At 41.3% G+C, this 18,217-nt stretch overlaps 1 protein-coding gene across 1 annotated transcript in view; it reads left to right on the top strand.

Moving 5' to 3' along the window:
- Window positions 1–14,007, top strand: part of sacs (sacsin molecular chaperone) — a gene marked incomplete at its 5' end in the record, with an annotated part of 28,634 nt that extends 14,627 nt beyond the window's left edge. The window contains one exon of the mRNA XM_083696381.1: window positions 1,113–14,007. Coding sequence (XP_083552507.1) covers window positions 1,113–12,667 — 11,555 coding nt within the window. The 3' untranslated portion in view covers window positions 12,668–14,007. The remainder of the gene's footprint in view (window positions 1–1,112) is intronic.
- Between the last annotated feature and the right edge of the window lie 4,210 nt (window positions 14,008–18,217).

Raw genomic sequence — 18,217 nt, 5'->3', positions numbered from 1 at the left:
TGTAGTGTGTTGCTAGCCTGTAAGGTCTGAACAGAGCTACCGCTGTGCCCACAAGGCTTTGTTATATTACAGTCTGCTTCATTTGTTCCATATTTTAATTAGCTAAAGTAATTTTGTAACAGCACAGTCAATTCCTATGAAGACGACCAAATTATTTGGTGAAAGGCATTGATCAAAGGAACTCTGTTTAACTATGTTTACTTTGTCAAAATACATTTTCAGTAGTCTAACAGGAAATCTATTGATTAAGAAACAGTGATATAACATTGCCCTATTATTCTTTCACCAAGCAAAAATGCTACACCTTTGTGGGAGAATACATTTTAGCAATGATGGAACGAATCTGTCCCATGACTGCTGCTCTATGCAAAGAACAGGGTTAAGAGGAGAATGATATGTGGCCATCCATTACACACTGCATATAGCCAAAGTGATATGTTCATCTGGTTATTTACACAGCCATCCAAAGCATTCATTTTGTGGTCATTGTAGTTGTTGTTATCAGTTATTAATTGTAGTAATCACAGTAAAAGTGCAAACGTTTTCTAGTTCACCTGACCAGGGCGGGTGAGACAGTTTTGTGCTTGCGTTCTAGTTACTTGGCGGTAAGTTGGCGGCCTATTTGTAATTTTGAAATTCTAGCAATGCTAAAATGTAAAAAAAATAGATCAGGCAGGATAACAGGAGGGAAGTTTCATTAATTAAAGTCTACATCAACACTGTTGAGGCTGCTTTGTCTACATCAATGCTGTTGAGGCTGCTTTGTCTACATCAATGCTGTTGGTATTGGAGCTGCTCTGTTGCTGTTGACCATTGTTTCACTGACTATGTGACCACTGCCAGTCACTGTCTTGCATATTCATTAGTGTCGATTTACCTGAAAAATCTGAATGCCAGGTATACCACGTGACACACAACCATTTTAACCCCCCGTCTTTGTTTAACTGTTTATTAACTAATTATAAATACTTTACAAACCCCAAAATGTATATCAGAATCTCTGGTATTGCCCTGTCATAATTTCATCACTGCTTTCTCCTCACATGGGTTATGTTAAGGTGTATCATAGTAGTTCTAACAATAACTTGTGTGTACTTTTGTATTTTTTATAGGTAGACCCTGCACTCAGGTACAAGTGCTCACACCTGAACGATCAGCTCGACTCATAAAGGAGATCCTTTCCACTGCCTGGCCTACCAGAGACTTCACAGTCCAATGGGACCCAGGGAACCGAGAGAGAAAGCATCCTACATTCTCTTGGCTAAAGATGGTTTGGAAGCATCTGTATATCAATTTTTCTGATGATCTATCTACCTTTGAAGACATGCCCTTGATTCCAAATATGCCGCTGGAAGAAAGTGAGGATCCTATTGACCTCCTGCGTCTGAAAACACCATCCCCCATTATTCGTGTGGATGAAGAGGAGGCCCCACTTTCTAAAAGCCTACTTGAAATCATGAAAAAGCTTGGAGCAGTAGTGATTAAACAGCTGGATTCATGCTTGCAGCATCCTCTGCTGAAGAATTACATCCATCCATCTTCTCCCAGTATGCTGCTGCAAATTATGGACAGGTCATCAACCCAGAGAGTGGCCAGCCAGGTCTCATCCTTCTCTGTCAAACAAAAGGTGGTATTGAGAAACTTCCTGGCTGGGCTGTCTGATGTCACAGAGAAAGAGAAGCGTATTCTCCAGGAGCTGACCATCTTTGAGAAAGTTGAGCCATGTTCTGAGAAAGGCACCCCAACATATACCTCTCTGAAAGGAGCCAGAGCTTTACACCATACAGCCAAGTATCCACCAGACGTCAAGTTGTCTGTCAATGTTGTGGGTTGCAATGATGAGGCGTCCATTCGTCTCATTAAGATGTTGAATGTGGAACAGGTGAAAACCACAGAATGTCTGAAGATGGTTGTTCAAGATATTGAGAAGGGTTTTTACTCAAAAGATGAGATAACTAAAATCATGCTCTGGGCCCTAAAGCATCTGTCCTTCCTAAAGAATGAAAACTCATCTGTGATTGGATGGCTTTCCACTCTAAAGTTCATTCATACTGCTCCAGCAAAACCTGTTGCAGCCACAGACCTTTTTGACCCCGAACTGGAGATTCTGCAGAATCTGTTCTACATGGAAGAGAATATTAGGTTTCCCACAAGTACATATACAACATCTCCCGATACTCTTCATTCACTAAGACAACTTGGACTGAAAAATGAAGTACAACTCAGTGAAAAAGATGTCCTCCAAGTGGCACGGAAGATAGAGGACTTACAAGGTGGCAAAGAGCCAGAGTGGGACCTGTTAGTAAAGAAAGCGAAAACACTGCTCCAAATACTGAACAGACAAACAAAGTTGGTAAAGTCTTCAGAGGCTCAGATGTCCTTGCTAAAACTGAAATGGGTGCCAGTCTGCAAGGAAAGACCTCTTAATTACCCAAAGTCCCTTGCCTGGATGGGAGACACTGTTAATATCTACACATTGTCTGAAATGTGTGATATATCTCATGCAGTGTTAGTGGGATCCTCAGTTGCACTAGTGGAGCGCACATCTGCAGGCATGAAGAAGGCCCTGAAATTATCCATAGAGCCACAGGTTGATCAAGTATTACAGCACTTAAAGGCAGTAAATGACTGGCACAGGTCTCAAGCATTTACCACAGAAGACTGGTATCAGTTCCAGCAGATTCTTTTTGAGATTTACGACTTCATGCAAGCACACCTTGAAGATGCAAGAGTGGCGATGAAGTCATTGGCCTTTGATTGGGTATGGACTGGCAAGATATTTTCTTCACCCAGCCAAACAGTTCTGAAACCCATTCCTGATCTAGATTTACAACCCTATCTGTACTCTTTGCCGAAGACCATTGCAAAGTTTCACAAACTTTTTAAGTTTTGTGGATCAGTAGAAGAGGTTGTCCCAAGCCATGTGTTTGAGGTAATCAAAACCATAAGACAAAGGTGTGAGCAAGAAATGACCAAAGAGGAAAGTAAGCATGATCTTCTCCTCTTGATAAATATACTGAGATGGCTGTATAACAGTCACATTTCTGTGGATATTGACATGCATGTACCCATCCTTTGTTACAAGGACCCAAGCAAACTGGCCATGAAGCCCATTCATGAATGCACCTACTGTGACATCAAAGTGGATGATTTAAATGATTTGCTTGATGATGTGTCAGAGCCCATTATCTTAGTCCATGATGACATCCCCATGAAAACTGCAGAATGGTTGAAAGTGCCATGTCTGAGTACGAGACTGATAAACCCAGAGAACCTTGGCTTTGAACAATCAGGCCAACGAGAACCTCTAACAGTGAGAATAAAGAACATTCTAGAGGAGTATCCATCTGTCGCAGATATTTTCAAAGAGCTTCTTCAGAATGCAGATGATGCTAGTGCAACAGAGTGCAGCTTCCTTATCGATATGCGAAAGAATGCTGACATCCGAGAGAACCTGCTTGACCCTGGCATGATTATATGTCATGGCCCCTCCTTGTGGTCTTTCAACAATTCTGTATTCTCTGACACTGACTTCCTGAACATAACAAGGTTAGGTGGGTCAATGAAGAGATGTGAAGCAGACAAAGTTGGCAAATTTGGCCTGGGTTTCAACTCAGTTTATCACATTACTGACATCCCCATCATAATGAGCAGAGAGTTCATGATCATGTTTGATCCAAACATCAACCACATTAGCAAGCATATTAGAGACAGGTCAAACCCGGGAATCAAAATCAACTGGAGCAAACAACAGAAACGGCTGAGAAAGTTTCCCAATCAGTTCAAGCCTTTCATCAATGTCTTCAACTGCCAACTTCCTCTTGCACAGGAGTCCCCTTACAAGTATAATGGTACACTGTTCAGACTCCCCTTCAGAACTGAGCAGGAAGCATCAATGAGTGAAATCAGTAGCATCTACTACAACACCACTGATATCTACTCCCTTGTTGATGAATTTAGCATGTGTGGGCACCGGCTCATTCTTTTCACTCAACATGTTGGCTCCATGGTATTGAAGTATCTGAAATATGAAGAGCCCAGTCCAGCAGCTGCACAGGATGTTGTCAGCATAAACAAAAGTGTGTGGTCATCCAAAGCTGCATATGGACCTCTGAGCATCCTGAAATCTGCTGCAAAAGTCATGAAAAAGGTAGCAAGCACAAACAGAGTACCAGCTGACATTCCAAAGTCTGGCTGCATTATACGCATTGTGGTGGAGGAGTTTCACAATGTGTTCAAGCGCATAGTTGATCTCCAGTCCCCGCTCTTCAGAGGTTCAGAGGAGGATCCATCTTCATACTTCGAGATGGCTGCCAAAGGGGTCCAAACCAGACGACTCACTGATGAAATGCCTCAAAAAGCAGTTGAGCTCACCAACTGGCTCATTTGTTCATGTATGGATGTAACCGAAGCTCTCAAATTTTCCCTGGGTGAGAGCGGAAGACGGCTTGGACTAGTGCCTTGTGGGGGTGTAGCTGTTCTGCTTTCAGAGGAGGAGAATAGAAAATGGACAGTGAAGACAAACACCAACCCAATAGGGGAGGTATTTTGCTATTTACCTCTCAGAATCAAAACAGGCTTGCCAGTCCATATTAATGGTTGTTTTGCTGTGACGTCCAACCGCAAAGAGATCTGGAAGACAGACACTAAAGGACACTGGAATTCAGTGTTTATGAGACATGTGATTGTCCAGGCCTACCTAGCCGCACTCAGTATGCTGCGTTCAATGGCAGAAAGCGGAGAACTGCTCGACTATAGCTACTACGCAGCATGGCCTGATCCAAGTGTAGTACACGATGACTTCACATTGATCAGCCAAGGAGTCTACCAAGAAATTGCTAAAGGGGGTGACAGTGACCAGGCAAATGTTTTCTCAGATGGCAAAACCTGGGTTTCAATCAAGTATGTCAGATTCCTAGATGACGCTTTGCTCTGTAGACCAGACATAGGTCCTCCTGCCTTCAAGATATTCTTGAAGTACCTGAAGAGGAGTGGCTCTCAAGACCTTTGTGCTGTTGAGCTGCCTGACTGGGTCAAGGAAGGCTTTGATGATGCTGGATGCAAGGGAAAGCTGATGGAGAACACACTGACAGAAAAACAGTTCTTCTCAGACGTCTTCTTCCCCCATATTCAAGACATTAACAAAGAACTTCGTGACCCCCTGATGCACTATGTCCTCAATGAAAAATTGGACGAATTTGCATCTATTCTGAGAGAGACTCCATGCATTCCATGCTCTGGCCCCACTCAGCAGTTAGTCTTACCATCCAGACTTATCCATCCAGAGGGAAGAGTTGCCAAACTGTACAACACTGAAGATGGAAGGTTTCCAGAAGGTAGCTCAAAAGACTACATGAATCCAGTGTGCTTGGTCAAGTTAGTACAGCTGGGTATGGTGAAGGATGACCTCTCTTGGAAGGACATAAAAGAACGGGCTGAATCTGTATTGGATCTCAATGAAAATGATCACAATGCTGCATGCTTTCGTAGCAGTATACTGCTCAGTCTCATTGATGAGAAGCTGAAAATGAGAGACTCAGGAACAGATGAGCGCTTAGAAAAGCTAAAGGGCATACGGTTCCTTCCATTTCTGACAAAACCTGCAGGTTTTTCACTACCATGGCATGGGAATAATTTTCCCCCCTCCACCATGTTCTCTGCCAGAGATCTCTTTACAACTGACCACCAGGACACAGTGTGCTTGATGAAGCCCATCCTGAACGAAAATTCCCCATCTTTCAAAGGTTGTGGCCCAATCACATTGGCTGTAAAAGACTCGCTTGGATTGATAAGAAAGCCAACCGTTGGACTTGTAGTCAGTCAACTAAGGGAACTTGCTAAATCATTTGATGGAGTCACTCTGTATCAGGAAAATATCACCAATGCCTGCTACAAATATCTACATGAGGAAATGCTACAGGATGACACTGCAAAGGCACAAATCATGGAGGAGCTAAAAACCTTCAGCTCTATTCTTGTGGAAAACACATACGTTGATCCTTCTAAAGTTTCATTCCACCTGAACTTTGATGCAGCCCCATATCTATACCAGCTTCCCAACAAGTACAGAAACAGCTGCCGAGAGCTCTTTGAGAATGTTGGGGTCCAGTCAAGCTTCACAGTTGAAAATTTTTCAGCAGTCCTTGAAGTAGTGAAACATGAATGTGGGCGGAGATCACTCTCAGAGGATAACTTTCAGCTCTCTCGTAGAATAATTAGTGAAGGAATATGGAGCTTAATCAGAGACAAAAACCAAGAATTCTGCCAAGCTACTTATGGGGAGATTCTTCTACCTGACACTCATCTGACACTACAGCCATCAAAATCTCTGTGTTACAATGATTGCCCTTGGATCAAAGTCAGAGACACAACTGTGAAATATTGCCATGCTGATATTCCAAGAGAGGTTGCTGTGAAATTAGGAGCAGTTCCTAAACGTCATAAAGCCTTGGAGAGATATGCCTCAAATGTCTGCTTTACTACACTTGGAAGTGAGTTTGGACAGAAAGAAAAACTCACAAGTAGAATCAAAAGTATCCTCAATGCTTACCCATCAGAAAAGGAGATGCTGAAGGAGCTCCTACAAAATGCAGATGATGCCAAAGCCACTGAAATCTACTTTGTGTTTGATCCAAGAACCCACCCCACAGACAGAATATTTGATGACAAATGGGTGCCAATGCAAGGCCCATCACTTTGTGTCTACAATAATCAGCCTTTCACTGAGGATGATGTCAGAGGAATCCAGAACTTAGGAAGAGGAACAAAAGAAGCCAATCCTGGCAAAACTGGGCAATATGGAATCGGATTCAACTCTGTTTACCATATCACTGATTGCCCATCTTTCATTTCAAACAATGACATTCTTTGCATCTTCGATCCACATGCACAGTATGCACCAGGGGCAACATCTGTCACTCCTGGAAGAATGTTTAGAGACTTAGACTCTGACTTCAGATCTCAATTTTCTGATGTCCTCAATCTTTACCTGGGAGCTCATTTCAAGCTTGAACGTTGCACAATGTTCAGATTCCCCATACGCTCCTCAGAAATGGCCAAAATATCAGAGATCAGCTCTGTTCCTGCATCAGACAGAATGGTGCAAAATCTTCTTGATAAACTGAAGACTGATGGGGCAGAACTCCTCATGTTTCTCAACCACATGGAGAAAATTTCCATCTGTGAAATAGAGAGTGCTACAGGTGCCCTTAAAGTGCTATACTCTGTGACTGCTAAAATCACAGACGGTGATCGTCTAAAACGCAAGCAGTTTCACACCTCAGTGGTGGATAGTGTGACAAAAAAGAAGCTTCTCACCAATATTCCTGTCCAGCAGATAACCTACACTATGGATATAGAGGACTCTGATGGCAATCTAACAACTTGGATGGTCTGCAACCGATCTGGCTTCTCCAGCATTGAAACAGTCTCAAAAAGTGTGATTTCAGCCCACAAAAACGAAGACATAACTCTCTTTCCACGTGGAGGTGTGGCTGCGTGCATAAGCCACAACTACAGAAAACCTCACAGAGCATTCTGCTTTCTGCCCCTCTCATTGGAGACTGGTTTGCCCTTTCATGTGAATGGCCATTTTGCTCTAGATTCTGCCCGGAGAAACCTATGGAGAGATGACAATGGAGTTGGAGTGAGAAGTGACTGGAACAACAACTTAATGACATCTTTGATAGCGCCAGCCTATGTGGAGCTGTTGATTCAGTTGAAACGACGATATTTCCCAGGACCTGACCCCACCATGACTGTGTTACAGGGAACACCGATTCACATTGTCAAAGACACTTTGAGGAAATTCCTGTACTTCTTCCCGGTCAACAGACTTGACATCCAGCCAGATTGGTACTGCCTTGTCAAAGCAGTGTATAAATGCATTCATGCTGACCTGAAACGCCTACTTCCTGTTGTCAGGGCACCTCATATTGACAACACAGATATACACTCTGCTATTTACATCTCATGGGTGAATACATCCATGGCAAATAAAGGTCGAGCATTTTTTGACAATCTATTGCAGGACGAACTTCAACATCTGAAAAATACAGAATACAACATCATCACACGCAAATCTGTTGCTGAGAATGTCTTCAGACTCAAGGCCCTGCTTTTGGATGTGGGCTTCAACTTGGTCCACAGTTGTGATGAAACAGCCAGTCTATACTTCTGTTTGGATGACGCAGGAATTCTAGTGAGTTATGTCACCCCAGAGGATGTGCGCAACTTTCTTCTCACTTTCTCCTCCCCGGACACATCTTGCCAAGTTGGAAAACTTCCCTGCCGACTCCAGCAGTCAAATTACAAGCTTTTCCACAGCCTGAAGCTGCTAGTTGACTACTGCTTCAAGGATGTAGAGGAGGATGAAATCAAAATAGAGGGGCTACCACTGCTGATGACAATGGACAACATACTCCAGGTGTTTGATTCGAAGAGACAAAAGTTTTTGACCACACACCATGAACTGATCTCTTCAAGGAAAGAGCTGTTCATGAACACGCTGTACATGAGGTACAGCAACATCCTGATGAAATCAGGTGTTGCAAAGGTATTTGACATCAGCAGTTTCGGGGACCTATTAGCATCTGTACTACCACGAGAGTATCGAACAAGGACCTCTGTGAAATGGAGAGACAACTATGGCAGTGAATCTTGGCTAAAAAGTGCATGGCACTTCATCGGTGAGAACATTGCCATCAAGGAAGACCAGGCAGGCATCAAACCCAATTTTGAGACAGTACTTGACATTCTGAAAGACTGGGCACTGCTCCCAGGAATCAAATTCATGGTTTCAAGCAACAAGTTGGTTGTCCCTGAGCAGGATGTGCTGTTACCCCTGAGTTTGATAAATGCAGCTATCTTTCCAAATGGGCAAAATGACAAAGTCTTTCATACCCTAATGAAAGGGGGATGCATTCAGCTTGCAGTGAACAAAATATGCACCAAAGAGAATCCTGTCCTGCCTTTTCTGGCACAGCATACAGCAAACATAGACAACCCATCCAGCATTCTGAAAGCGCTGGAGTACATGATTCAGACATCAGCTTTCAAAACAGGAAGTTTAACTGACAAAGACTTTGAGGCTCTTCTGTTGTACTTCAATTGCAACTTGACCAACCTGTCCCAAGAGGATGCTCAAACTCTGAAATTGCTCCCATGCTTCAAAGCAGTCAGTGGCAGATACATCAACATTGCAAACTTCACATCATGCTATATTCTGGCAAAAAGCATTCCATCTGCAGATATGGAAAAATGGGCCCATACCACATCCTTCGGCTTTCTAGCTGACAATCCACAATTGAAAGAACTGTACAGTTTTCTTGGATGCATGCCAATTGAGGATCTGGAGGTCTACCTGAAGCATCTTCTTCCAAAGTTTGACAGTCTTTCATACGATGCCAGAATTGAACACCTTGTCTATTTGAAGGGGAGACTTTTGGGAATGGAGGAGTCATGTGGGATGAAGGACCAGCTGTATGAGAAACTGGAAGGCCTGCCCTTCATCTATGATTACACAAACAGACTCAAGCCTACCAAAATGTTTTATGATCAAACCGTGAAAGTGTTTGAAGTGATGCTTCCTTCAAAAGCATTCATACCCAATGATTTCTTCAAGAAAATCGAGCAAGTTTCAAAGCCAAAGAATGGAACATCATTTCTCACCTCATGGATCACATTCCTGAGGAATATAGGTCTGAAACACACTGTTTCTCCACAGCAAGTTCTTCAATTTGCAAAAGAAGTCAGCATCAAAGCCCAAACAGAGAATTGGTCCAAAGAAAAAGCGCAAATCATTGTTGATGTTCTCCTTAACCACATTTTCAATGAGAGGACAGACCTTTTTGTTGGCGCTTTCCTCAAAGAGCTCTCCATGATACCATTCCTGTGTCCTGAGCGTGCTCCCACTGAGCTTATACGGCTCTATGCTCAATACCAGGAGATGAGTGGCACTCTTCCTCTGATTCGTTTTAATGGGTCTCAGGTTAATCCTAAATTCAAGCAAACTGATATTATTCAATTACTTTGGACATCTTGTCCCATTCTTCCAGAGAAGGCCACACCATCAGCCATCAAAGACCAGGAGGGAAGCACACTTACAGGCCAAGAACAACTGGACTTAGTGTTGACCATGTTAAGTGTGAATTTGGAACCACCCTTGGACAAAGTGATAAGCAACTGCAAAAATATCTGCAACATATCTAATGCTGATGACGACATGGTGAAAACTAGAAACAAAGTATTGAGGTCCACCTATGAATATCTCAATGCAGATAAGAGGGAGTTTCGCTACCAACTACGTGGGGTGGCTTTTGTCATGGTTGAGGAGGGCTGGAAACTTCTGAAACCAGAGGAGGTTGTCATAAACTTGGACAATGAATCTGACTTCAAACCCTACTTATACAAACTACCACTAGAGCTTGGCACCTTTCATCAGCTTTTTAAGCTTCTCGGCACAGAAGATGTTGTATCAACCAAACAATATGTTGAAGTCCTATGCCGTATTTACAGAAATTCAGAGGGTAAGCAGCTTGACCCAAATGAAATGAGGACCGTGAAAAGGGCTGTCTCAGGGCTATTCAAAAGTCTCCAGAATGACCCAGTTCAGATACGCAAAGAGCTTGAGGGCCTTAGAGATTTGATATTTTACCTGCCAAGTCACGATGGTAGATTAGCAAAATCCAATAGTTTAGTGTTTGATGATGCCCCACACTTCAAGAGCAGAATTCAGGGTAATGTTGGGGTACAGATGCTTGTGGACATGAGTCAGTGTTATCTCGGCAAAGACCATGCCTTTCATACAAAGCTGATCATGCTGCTTCCACAGAAGCTAAGGCCAAGACTCCTGAGTAGTATTCTTGAGGAGCAGCTCGATGAAGAGTCTCCCAAGATGTGCCAGTTCGGAGCTCTCTGTTCACTTCAAGGTCGCCTTCAGTTATTACTGTCATCAGAACAGTTCATCACAGGACTTATACGAATAATGAAGCATGAAAATGACAACACATTCCTTGTGAATGAGGAAAAAGCCATCAGATTGTGCAAAGCACTTTGTGAGGGGTTAAAAGTGTCATGTTTTGAAAAACTCCAGACAACACTGAGAGTCAAAGGTTGCAGTCCTATCCCACATAGCCGTAGTGAAACACTTGCCTTTTTGAAAAGGTACGGGACAGCTGTTATTCATCTCTACATCCAGCACTCAGACAGCAAAGACATTAATTTCCTCTTAGCGTTGGCAATGACACTGAAGTCTGCAACTGACAACTTGATATCTGACACCTCCTATCTAATTGCAATGCTGGGCTGTAATGATATCTATAGAATCACAGAGAAGCTGGACAACCTTGGTGTCAAATATGACTCCACAGAGCCCTCAAAACTTGAGCTTCCCCTCCCTGGAACACCTATACCAGCTGAGATACATCATATACTCCTCATGGATCCCATGAATGTGTTCTACCCAGGAGAATATGTGGGTTACCTTGTGGACTCTGAAGGAGGGGACATATATGGGTCCTACCAGCCAACCTACACATATGCCATCATCGTTCAAGAGGTGGAGAAAGAGGAGGAGGACAACCCAAGCTTCCTTGGGAAATGCTTCCAAATTGACATTGGATATAGTGAGTACAAAATAGTCAGTTCCCTTGATTTGTATAAGTTCTCCAGACAAGATGAAAGCACTCACATCCGAGACAGCAGTGCCCCATCGACTCCAACAAGCCCCTCAGAAAGCCGTTCTCCTGGTCCTCGAATGGTGCCTCCTCTTTTCGCTGGAAAGGAAAATCACAGAGCCCCTCCCACAAAACAATCTCCCAAAAAAATAAGAATCAATGCATTGCCAGAGATTCTGAAAGAAGTGACCTTAGTCATTGAGCAAGCCTGGAAGCTTCCTGAAACTGAGAGGAAGAAGATTATTCGCCGGTTATATCTCAAGTGGCATCCAGACAAAAATGCAGATAATCTAGACATTGCCACAGAAGTCTTCAAACACTTGCAGAATGAGATCAACAGAATGGAGAAGCAGTCTCTGACAGAGCAGAACACAGAAAGAGCATCCAGGAGGCCTTTCTCAACATCTTCCCGCTTCCAGTCAGAGAAGTCTTCATTTCAAAGGTTTTACACATCATGGAACCAAGAGGCAACAAGTCATAAGTCTGAGAAGCAGCAGTTCCGGGAGCAGTACACTAGCTATGCAGGTTCATCACATTCTAATCGTTTCTTTGTCCCACCGACCTTCAAGTCTGTTGGCAATCCTGTGGAAGCACGCAGGTGGCTCAGGCAAGCGAGAGCCAACTTTTCTGCTGCACGGAACGACCTTCACAAAAATGCCAATGAATGGGTGTGCTTCAAATGCTACCTGGCCACAAAACTAGCATTGATAGCTGCCGACTATTCTGTGAGAGGGAAATCAGACAAGGATGTGAAACCCACTGCACTGGCACAGAAAGTGGAAGAGTACAATTCACAGCTAGTGGGACTTGCCAAGGATGTACACATCTTGGAGGGATACGGCGTGGACAGCCTAAGAACTCGCTATCCTGACCTTTTGCCCTTTCCTCAGATCCCCAATGACAGATACACATCTGAGGTGGCAATGAGAGTGATGGAATGTACAGCACGGATTATAATTAAACTTGAATCCTTTGTGCAGCAAAAATTATAATACTGTCGTACTACTGTTACATATAAGACGAGTTCAATCAAGAAAATATGCATAGGTCCTCTAAATGATAGAAGATAATAGTGGCTGTGTGCAAAACTGATATGTATGTTATTGTTTTGAGGCAAAATTAAGTATCCAGCTGGCAGCTTAGATATGCAGTACCTATGTTGGTTCTGTGGTCCATGCACAGTGTATACATGTATGGCTCTCCATATTCAAATAATAAGCTGTCTGATCTTGCTCTAGCCTTTTTACAAAGACAGATTATAATTAGCTGCAATGCTGTACATATGAAAGCCCCAGCAATACCTTTTGTAACCAAAGTCCCATGTTGGATATATTTGCTCTCAGATAAATGAGTATACTATGCTGCTTTTTTACTTTACCTTTTATAAAGATATATTTTTTCCTGCCATAGACAACCAGTTGACCGTACTTTGTTTGTTACCATCTGAAGCAAATCTCTCTCTCATGTTGTCGCTTTTGTCCTGCAATGTATCCTGTTTGCAAAATCTGAAAAGGAACAACAAAATTACAATCATATTTGTATTTTTCAAACGTCATTATTTAACATTTTGTGTATCATAGCCAATTGCTTGTCAATGGACAAAGCACTTTAATAAAACACCTCATATACTTGCAATTGTAGAGCGCTTGTGTCACCCCAGTGGATTGGGAGAATTAAGACTGTGAATGGAAAGCTCTGAATGTTACAATGTTAGCTTTCATGTCTACACTTTTGATTATATAGTTTGTCCATTTTGAATGTTTAAATGTGGCTCCACTCTCAGTTACAGTAATCAGACTTCTTTTAAGGACCATACACTATCTACTATCTACTGTATTTCTCTGTATGCTAATGAGCACACGTGCAAGTACTTTTTTGGGTTATTGATGATAAGAAAAGTAGTTCAGCTGCTTTGAAAACCTAAGTCCAAATTAAAAATGAGTTCTAGTTTTACTGTTTTTCACAATTGCTTGAGCACATTTCTTGAAACAGTATTAAACATTTCAAAACACTTAATACGTTCCCCTAAACAGTGAAGGCATTTACCAAAACACATTTGTTTTCCAAAATGGACAACTCTCATGACAATTCTCAAAACTTTAAATACATGTCACAAAAGCAAATCATTGCATCAAATAGTTACTATAACCATCCAACTAATGGATTGTGCAGTTTGGACAAGTTTCAATTGAAAACAAAGGTAGAAAAATTCCCAGCAATAATTTCACTTGGCTGAAATAATAAATAAATAAAAAATACAAATTTTTAAAATAATTGCATTACTGATAATTTGCTAAACATTTCCAGTAATCTGTTCTCTCCTGTCTGCCAGGCCACATGTTACATTACTGATTACTTTTTTCATTTGTGATTACAGACTGATTGTCAATGAGAGTTTACATGTATGGAGTTCACTATAATGGGCGAAATAGCTATATGCTGTAAGGAAATAATTACGTTTTGTTTGTTAACATTTACTCAATTGACTTTGTGTCATGTAGAGAGTTGTAAAAACTGTTTTGCAAAAAAGGTGCTTAAACATTAGGGGTTAATTGCATCCAACATTCTGAATGGGATGACCATAAAATGGTCTCTTGTTAAACCAGATAGAGGTGTGAAAGAGATTATCCTACTGCAACCAATCTGCGACTAGAGCATCAATTAGTATACACTTGGGGCTCATCCCCTTATTGGATATTTCAGTTACTACCAAACATTTGTAAGTGACATGCCCCCTTCAGTGGATGCTTTAACAGGCCTGGTCTCACATAGTCATACCTCCAAAACACTTTGTTTTCATGCGTCCTTTGGATGTCTGGAGAGTTTTAGATTAACAGATCTCGCTTGGATTGAACCTGGACATAGCAATGGGAGAATATGCTTGCAATTTCATTGGATGTTACATTCCAAGAACCCTCCCCCATATGCCTGTAGATGATTGCTTGTTGTTATATATGTCATCTTAACTCTTTTCCGACCGGGTAGGACTGTTTTGCATAGAGATGTTGCTAGATGCTATAGCTTGCAACATTGAAGAAAATGGAAGAAAACCTTATGGAAAAACTGAATCGGTTTTGCCATAAGTGTGCTTGCTATATACACAATATATAGTTGTTGAAGGCATTAGGTATTTGATTGGTTTGACATGTGGCGAGGTGTCACTCATTTCAAACGGATTTCCATCCCTTTGTAGCAACTTTCTGCAGTGGATTACACCAGGCTTTCCCAAACTAGGAAAACCTGGTCTCAACAAGGTTATATCAGGCCTAATGTTAAACCTGGTCTCAACAAGATTATATCAGGCCTAATGTTAAACCTGGTCTCAACAAGGTTATATCAGACCTAATGTTAAACCTGGTCTCAACAAGGTTATATCAGGCCTAATGTTAAACCTGGTCTCAACAAGGTTATATCAGGCCTAATGTTAAACCTGGTTTTCGAACAGGCGAAGCGTGCCTTTCATTATAGTTGGAGAATATCCTCTGTCCATTTTTGCAACTATTTCATTGAGTACAATTAAAGGTAATTATGATAATGATTTAAATTTTTTATCTTTATTTTCTCAGTTATTGGAAATAAATACAATATTATACAATAATATATTTTTGCTCATACAATTTCAATTCACTTAATATTAACAACATTGAAAATTAACCCGCCATTCTCCGTTGGCCATAACTTCGGCCAAGGCCTACTTCGTTGCGGTCTATTGTCCTCATTTATGGCATTACAGGGAAATAGCCTACATTAAATCATGTTGCTGTCAATTTGTAAATAAAATCTGATATCTGACAACGTCACAGAGTGGTGTTCCACACCCCTCTGGGATACGGAGGTGCGGTTTCAGATGGGGTTTTCCAATGTGTTTCGCTGTGGGGTTTTCTTTTAACTATAATAATCCACGTGATTTATGGTGATGACAGCTAACTATTTTGATAATGACACCCTAAACCATGAAAAAGTTTATTGAAACATTAAAATAACAACAACAGCGAATTTTGAAAGAGGGCAACAGTCAGCTATTTGTAGTAAGGGTCAATGGGTTGACTTCTCTACCCCAGTAGAGGGGCGTGGCTTCAGATTTCTGGAATTTGAACACTTTCGGTGTGAGTCTAAGCAATTGAGAAAAACTGTAATGGTTCTTAACATGGGGTTCTATTTAGGATATACATTGTAACATCTTTAATTTGCCGACATTTGATTCGAAGTTCTGTTTCATTTGGTTTGATCTTTTCATTTTAGAGGAACATTGCAGGTGGCATCCTCATGTAGTGCTTGTTTTTTTCCATTGCTATACAGTGTTTGTATTTTCATTTTCATTAATGATTTTTGGAAGTAAAAGTACACTGGCAACATACTGTTGATGTACATTTGATCCAGATTGGTTATTTTCTTACATGATAATTGTCAAAGAGATGTGTAGCCAACATAATTCCCATGAGATGTTTAACAAACCTTAGCTGAGGAAAACCTTGTATATCTTGTTGATGTGCACAGTGCCATACTGTAGTTAAATAAATTTCCCCTTAGTGAATTGTGTCGGTCCTTTCTGTATACGTATACCACCCGTACACACCATGGTAACCAACAAGTTGAAGTTCACGATGGGCTATCTAGTGAAAAAGGAAAGGTTGTAGTCACAATGCTGCATCTCAAATATACATACAGTGCCCTGCATAAGTAATGAGACAGTGAAGCATTTTTTCTTCTTTTGGCTCCATACTCCAAAAGTTTGAATTTGAAATCGCAACAATTACTGTAATGTAAAATGTTTTTGTTTGATCGTATTTTTACATATTGGTTTCACCATTTAGAAATGAACACTTTTTATATATAGTCCCCCTATTTCAGGGCACCTAAAGTAATGGGACAATTGGCTTGACAGGGGTTTCTGGTTAGTCAGGTGTGTTCTGTCACATCATTTGTGCAGGCATAAGGGAGCTGTCAATGTCTTGAATTGATTCTAGGCTTTGCGTTTGCCTTTGGAGTCGGCTATTGATGTCTGTCAACATGAGCCATTATTAGGCTGAAAAATCAGATTGGAACATCATTAAAAAGAAGGAAAAAAGCACTGGTGAGCTCAGCAATCAGCAAACGCCTGGTAGGCCAAGGAAGAAGTCTATAGTGGATGACTGAAGAATACTCACCATAATTAAGAAAAACCCCAAAACAAATGTCCCACAGATCAGGAACACTCTCCAGGAGGTAGGCGTGAATGTGTCAGAGACTACCTTCCACAGAATACATCACTAGCCAAACTACAACTTGCTTCACTGCAAGGTGCTAACCACTAGTTATCCTCAAAAAGGATGGTCAGGATACAGTTTGCTAAAAAGTACCTACAAAGCCTGCAGATGTCTGCAAAAAGACAGATAAGATTAATATTATCATGTACCAGAGTGATTGCAACAGGAAAGTTTGGAAAAAAGGATCTGCCCAAGATCTATAGCATACCACCTCATATGTATAGCTGCCACTAGAACAGGCTAATTGATGATGTAACTGCTGACGGCAGCAGAAGAATGTATTGTAAAGTGTACAGAAACATCTTGTCTACTCGAGTACAAGCAAACGCCAAAGACAATGACCCCAAACATTCTGCCAGAGTAAGTAGGGAGTTTTTCAGGGCCAAAAAGTGGGAAGTTCTTGACTGGCCAAGTCAATGTTCAGATTTAAATCTAATTGAACATGCATTTGATTTCCTGATGATAACATTATAGGCAAAAACACCTCCAAACACACAACAACTGAAGATGGCTGCAGTACAGGCCTGGCAGAGCATCACCAGATACCCAGCATCTGGTGCGGTCAATGGGTCGCAGACTTCAGGCATTACTGACCAATTACTAAACATGAGTGCTTAATTTGGACATTATATGAATCTGTCCCATTACTCTTGGTGCCCTGAAATAGGGGAACTATGTATATAAAGTGTTGTAATTTCTGAATGGTGAAACCAACATATACAAAAACAAACCCTTAAATAAAAGCTGACAATCTCTACTTTAACCTTGTTGTAATAATTTCAAATACAAATGTTTGGAGTATAGAGCCAAAAGAAGGCAAAATGTCTATATATATATATGTATTTGTAATACATTTAAGTTTATTGTTTCTTACCTTGATCTTATATAACACATATTTTGTACTGTGTTTGAGTCTTGAGAAAAGCGCGATACAAAATAAATGCATTATTATTACTATTATTATTATATCAATGATCGTAACAGATGTACATAAACGCTGAAGAACTAATAATGATCTCAGTGTATGGGCATGCTTTTGTGACTATGGGTAGTGGCATGGGATAAACAAAGACCAGGAAATACTGCATGTATGACTGAATGTAACTCAAAGCAGTTCAGGAATGGACTCATTGTGTGCAACTTTCTGTATGGCCAAAATGTTGTGATATACTGCTGTTGCAGAGGTGCTCCACTAGAGTGCATTAGAGAGCAATACATTAAGGATGAAAAACTGATGAACATTGGAAAGTCTTGCAGAAAGTCCCCAAATCTACTCTTGTCTTGTTGTAGGGGAGA

The sequence above is a fragment of the Argentina silus genome, assembly GCF_951799395.1.
Source record: "Argentina silus genome assembly, chromosome: X".
Taxonomy (NCBI): Eukaryota; Metazoa; Chordata; class Actinopteri; order Argentiniformes; family Argentinidae; genus Argentina; species Argentina silus.
Note: the sequence above shows the minus strand (reverse complement) of the source record. Positions and strands in the feature narration are given on the sequence as shown.